Source organism: Rattus norvegicus, chromosome 15 (genome assembly GCF_036323735.1).
Source record: "Rattus norvegicus strain BN/NHsdMcwi chromosome 15, GRCr8, whole genome shotgun sequence".
Classification (NCBI taxonomy): domain Eukaryota; kingdom Metazoa; phylum Chordata; class Mammalia; order Rodentia; family Muridae; genus Rattus; species Rattus norvegicus.
Genome location: NC_086033.1, coordinates 4,044,938 through 4,050,948, shown reverse-complemented (window position 1 = coordinate 4,050,948; position 6,011 = coordinate 4,044,938). Strand labels below are relative to the sequence as shown.

At 48.0% G+C, this 6,011-nt stretch overlaps 1 protein-coding gene across 7 annotated transcripts in view; it reads right to left on the bottom strand.

Annotated features, from left to right (window-relative positions):
- Positions 1-3,049: 3,049 nt before the first annotated feature.
- Positions 3,050-6,011, bottom strand: part of Ecd (ecdysoneless cell cycle regulator) — a 31,489-nt gene continuing 28,527 nt past the window's right edge. For all 7 annotated transcript variants that reach the window (XM_063274652.1, XM_063274654.1, NM_001427195.1 and 4 more), the window contains one exon: positions 3,050-3,478. In XM_063274652.1, coding sequence (XP_063130722.1) covers positions 3,263-3,478 — 216 coding nt within the window. In that variant the 3' untranslated portion in view covers positions 3,050-3,262. The remainder of the gene's footprint in view (positions 3,479-6,011) is intronic.

Genomic DNA, 6,011 nt, shown 5'->3' with positions numbered 1-6,011 from the left:
CTTTAGAAAGAGGGAATGGGGCGGGGATGGGAAAAGACCTTTGTGTGTGACAGTTTAGATTCCCAGGGTGACGCCACTGGGAAAATGTGCAGAGGGTCTGTTGGGAAGCATGGCTGGGGCACCAACTGATGGCTGAAAGACAAAAGACCCAGTGATGTCGGCTTACACAGGGCTCTACAGCACCAGGCGGAAGTGAAGTGACCAGGTCGAAACTCTGAATTTCCTTTTGACCCCGAAAGGTCACTTCTGGGACAACCTCAGTGCCTCTGTGCAGAGCCCTTCAATGGTAGAAGTGCAGGGCCTGCTCTGGAAGCCTGCCTACCTTCACCTTGATGACACACAGGTAGAGAAAGTCACTTGGGAGAGGGGACAAGATTTCCTCACGTCCTGCAGGGTCTGTGTGCACTGCCATCTGTCCATGCTGTGAAGGGGGTGTGTCTGAGCCCATCCATTCCCGGGGTGAAGTCACGGGCACAAAGAGGAGTGCTCTGGCTCCTGGCTGGCTGTTTGCTTCTTGATAAATCTGCTTTTAAAAAACGATTTTTAAAAGATGGGGGACGCTAATAGGAGCGATTTCACTGAACTTTGTTTTCCCCGCACAAGCTGGGCAGAGGGGCCTTGCTACAGACCAAGGTCATCTGCAGATACGCTAGGATACTGAAAATGGCAGAGAAGTAGGCATGGGGTGCATGTCCACCCACATGTACATGCACATGTGAACATGCACACGCACACAACAACGGATTAGAGAAGTACTCCGGATAGCGTGGCTAATTGCCAATTAGCAAAAACAGGCAAAAGCTTCTCACAGATGTACTTGTCACCTGAGGGACTCTGGCTCGAGGTCAGTTAGCTTGGGTAACGGGAATAGAAAAGTGACCCACTCTCTAGCACGGCAGTGATAGTGACACACCTTTAATCCCAGCACTGGGAGGCAGAAGCAAGTGGATCTCTGTGAGTTCAAGGCCAGCCTGGTCTACAGAGCTAGTTCCAGGACAGTCAGGGTGACACAGAGAAACCCTGTCTAAAGCAATCAACGAAGATGTAATTAACATACATCAATGCATTGTGGGAAAGGCCTCTTCTCATAATTAACATACATCAATGCATTGTGGGAAAGGCCTCTTCTCATAATAAAGCAGGGTCAGGATCCTACCTAATGTGGGAACTAAATTTCAAAGCAAACTATAAGGATTGTTCACTTTTTTGCTGTTTATCTATTTTTAGCATTTTATGTTAATTAAAATTCTAAAATGTTGCCTAACAAAAAGAAGCATTTTATCTACGCGAGTGCGTGCGTGTATGTGTGTGTGTGTATGTGCAGGTGTAGAGGTCAGAGGTCAATCTCAGGTGTCATTCTCGTAAGCCATCCACATGGTTTCTGAGAAAGGCTCTCACTGGCCTGGACCTTGCTGATTAGGCTAGGTTAGCCAGCCGGCAAGCTATGGTGATTCCCGGTCTTAGATTACAAGCATCTGCCACCATGGCTGGCTTTTTTAGGTGGATTTTTTTTTTTTAGACTGTGCACTGGTGTTTTGCCTGCATGTATGTCTGTGAAGCTGCCAAATCCCTCCAAACTAGAGCTACAAACAGTCGTGAGCTGCCACTGTGGTTGCTGGGGATTGAAGCTGGGGCCTCTGGAAGAGCAGCCGGGACTCAACCACTGAGCCATCTCTCCAGCCCCTTCAGGTGGATTCTGGGGAACTGAAAGGTGTGGCAAGCATTTTATTGACAGGGCTCTCCACCCAGCCTGATGCTTTTCTTTGTAATTATTTGTATTTCATGTTGAAAGAGCCAGACTTGGGGTGAATCTGAGGCCAGTGGGAAAGTCCACCTCAAACCTCCAAGCACAAAGACCCTCCCTTCCAGGGAGTAGTTAGTTCCCAGAGAACTGCAAACCAAACTGACAAACAAGGCTACCTGTGACTCCCAACCGTCCCCCCTGGAAAGTCCAGACCAGTCCACTGACCATGAATCAGCCTGGAGGTCACTTTGTCCCATCAATAAGACCCCACTTAGTTACCAATTGTTTGAATTCTGCCCCATTGTTTGCTGTCTGCAAGGTATATATAAAACTCCCTGTCAGAGTCTGCCCCAGTTCGTCTCCCTTTGAGGCGGGAGGACACCCCCCACCCCCGCATGCCTGTCGCATCTATCACCGTCTCCATGAGTCTCATTCGAGAGGTCCTGGAAGAGGTTCAATTCAGACCTCACAATGTGTACGCGCCATTTACTAGTATGTGTGTACGCTACATGCAGGCAGTACCCACTGAGGCCAGAAGAGGGCATCAGAACCCTGTGTAGCTGGATTTCCAGGCGGGTGTGAGCCACCCTGTGGGTGCTGGGAATGGAACTCTGTCTCTGCAAGAACTGCACGCTAAACCTCTGAGCCATCTCTCCAGCCCCACCCCAGCATTTGGCTCTCACAGGACAATACACAGTAAGAGTAGAGTGCGATGGCCCACGCCTGTAATCCCAGCACTTAGGAGGTAGAAAAGGAGGATCAAGGACTTGCCAATATGACGAACATGAACAGGAAAAAAGTCTAAATTTCCAATGAAAAATAAAATCAATTTCCTTCATGTGTCCCAACAACAGGAAATTTGAGGCCACCCTCACAAGAGACTCCCAATAAAAACAAAGAAGGTAACCGTGACTGACATGGAGCCGGAGGGGAATTAGTGGGGACCAAGAGAGGGCAGTGAGGATGAACAAGGAAACACCACATCTCCCTGCAGACGGAACCGAGACCTAAATGAATACACGATACAGGCAGCAGGGCAGATGAGTGCGGAGGAGACGGACGAGGGGACAGGGGACAGAAGCCAAGTGAGACACCCAGGGGTGAGAGGCCTCAGTCAGACCCAGTCTGTGCGCTAATGTCCTTAGTTGGCTAACTAAAGAATGATCCGTTCTTCACCCTGAATTAGGAGCACGTGCAGACTGAACACTTTCTATCTCATTAAAAAGTGAATGAAATGGGATTTTGCCAACTTAGAATTCTGACCCGAGGAGGAACATGCCTAAGGGAGAAACTGAAGATTCAGAATTACACCAACAGGGCAATGTTTTATTAAACTACAAGGGAAACCCCGTCTTGGGAAAACTTAAAGCAAACCGAAGGCGCTCATGAGTACTTGGGAGAGGTGGCGCTGGGACTCTGAAGCCTGTGCAGAAGACACTCTTATGAAGAGTGGGGGAGAATGAGCACAGTCACTCCCTGTTAATTCAGTGAGAAGGGCGGCGATGTGCAGGCTCACTGTCACTGGCTGCTATGGTGGTCGGCGTTGTCAGGCAGCCGCACGCCCATGCTGTGTAGCAGATTGGAAGCAGGTCCTGCCAGGCCAGCTTGGGAGCTGTAGGATTCCAGTATATTTGAGACCAGGTTCAGGTCGACATCCACAGCTTCAACAGTGCAATCTCCTGCACCAGAATCTTCCTCATCTGAATTGTCATTTGCAGTCTGGGATGGAGGGTCCTTATGTTAGAGAGAAGAAGGGAGGGAGGGAAGGAGGGAGAGAAGGAGGGAGGGAGGGAGAGAAGGAGGGGGGAGGGAGGGAGAGAAGGAGAACAACATGAAACAGTATTACCAACCCTTTAGGTTACATGTTGGTTGGTTACAGTAAAATGCATTAACTTAATAATATATATATATTTGAATCCCAAATTAAAAATGAAATTCCCGGGGTTGGGGATTTAGCTCAGTGGTAGAGCGCTTGCCTAGGAAGCGCAAGGCCCTGGGTTGGATCCCCAGCTCCGAAAAAAAAAAAAAAAAAAAAAGAACCAAAAATGAAATTCCCAATCCTTAGTGACGCAAAGTCAAAATGAGCTCTAACACTGTAATTTAATGCATATATTAACACCTGGCTCCATCAGGCATGGTGGCACACGCCTGTGATCCCAGTACTTGGGAGGGAAACGCCAGAGAGCAGTCACCCTCAGTCACACACGGAGCTTAAGGACGCGTGAACCAGTATCCTAGCTTAAAACAAAACAAAAGGAACTTAGCTCTGAAGATGGGGCCACATTTCTGTTGCAAAAGAATTCCTACAAACCGAACACGCCTGTCCCTGCTTTGAAATAATCCCCAAGAGATAGCTATCAGTAAAGAGGTACACTCATAGCCTGCATTAACATTAATAATTAATAAAAGACAAAATCCAAATCTCCCAAATGAAGACCTGGATTCCCTTTCTGTTCCCTGACCACAGCGTTGGAAGGGGATCTAGCTGTTACTTGGGCCTCCAACTTCACAGGCTGGGAAAGATCTGAAAACTGCGTCTTGACCTAAAGACATTCATTTCTCTCTTTGTCACTCAAATGTGGCCTTGGACCACAGTCTGCCTCTCTCAAGACTTCCCAAAACGAAATTTCAGCTATTTGTCCATCCTGCTTAATAAAGGCCTTTATTATATCAAGACCCTTAGGCAATATTTATTCACACTTTAGTCTAATAAACCACCTTTATTGGGTGGAAAGCAACTGTATTTTAAATGTAGTTTAGACGGGTAAGCAAGACGTTCATATTAACATGAGCTCTCACGGGCTGTTATTCCACACTATTCTGTGGCGTGAGGTTGCTGGTTAGTCAGACAGCACAGCGCAGTAGCTGGCTGAGCTGTTTCAGAGTCTGCTCCTGACGGTGTCTGCTGCTCCGGGAGGCCTCCTGCTGGGACACGGTGCTGCTAAACCACTGAGGTGAGTACATAAACGAGAGAAGTGCTACGTTTGGCTCTTAACTGGGGGGTAAGAAACAATTAAGATTGAAGTTATTCAGGCATTTAAGCTCCTCTTAGCTATCTTTAATTCTTTATTTTTACTTCATTTTTTGGTTTTTCGAGACAGGGTCTCTCCATATATCCATGGCTGTCCTAGAACTCTCTCTGTAGACCAGGATGGCCTCAAACTCACAGAGATCCACCTGCCTCTGCCTCCTGAATGCGGGGATTAAAGCTGCCTGCCACTATGCTTGGCTTCTTTAGAATATTTTAAAAGTTTATTCTCTCTCTCTCTCTTCTCGTAATTTCTCTCTCACTCTCTCTTGCTCTGTGTGTGTGTGTGTGTGTGTGTGTGTGTGTGTGTGTGTGTGTAGCTTAGCGGTTGGGAGCACCTTCTGAGGATCTAGAAGGCCCAGGACTGATTCCCAGCACCTACTTGGCAGCTTACAACTGATGTAATTCCAGTTCCATCCGTAACTTCAGCCCTAGAAAATCTGATGCCTCTTCTGGCCTCCGAGGGCACCAAGCATACATACACATGGTACATAGACATACATGCACACAAAACACCCATAGATACATTTTTAAAGAAATTAAATATTCTGGGGTTTTTGATAAGATGCATTTATTTTATGCGTACGAATGTTTTGCTTGCATGGATCTATGTGCACCCAGGGCATGCCTGGTGCCTTTGGAGAGCAGAAGAGGGCGTCGGGTCTCCTGAACTGGAGTTGTGAGTTACCCTGCTGAATCCAGGTCCTCTGCAGGAGCAGCAAGCACTCTAATGGCTGAGCCATCTCCGCGGTAGCCTCTCCCCGCTATGTCTGTACCCAGCTACTCAGGAGGCCGAGGTAGGAGGATCACTTGAACCCAAGAGTTAAAGCCACTTTGGGAAACTCACTATGGTGAAGGAAAGGAAGGGGCGGGACAGAGAAGGGGAAAGGAGAGGAAGAAGCAGTCATTACATTTATGTATAGAAAACCAAGTTTATAAACTGCTTTGTCCTTTCAGGGCTGAGGAATCAACCAAAGGCTTTGTGCACCAGATACCTGCTCTACCACTGAACTGTGCTCCTGGCACCTGCCCTTCTTTCGAAGACTCAATGTGGCCCCGTGGGGCTCAAACCCTTGGGCTCAATCGCTCCTCCTCCCTTCTCAGCCTTGTCCGCAGCTGTGAATCACAGTACGCCATTGCACCTGGCCTCAACAACCTTTCGCTGCACCAATGCTATGGGAAACTAGCACTCTTGGGGTTGGGAGTATAGCTTAGTGATGGGCTCTGAGCTTAGCATGC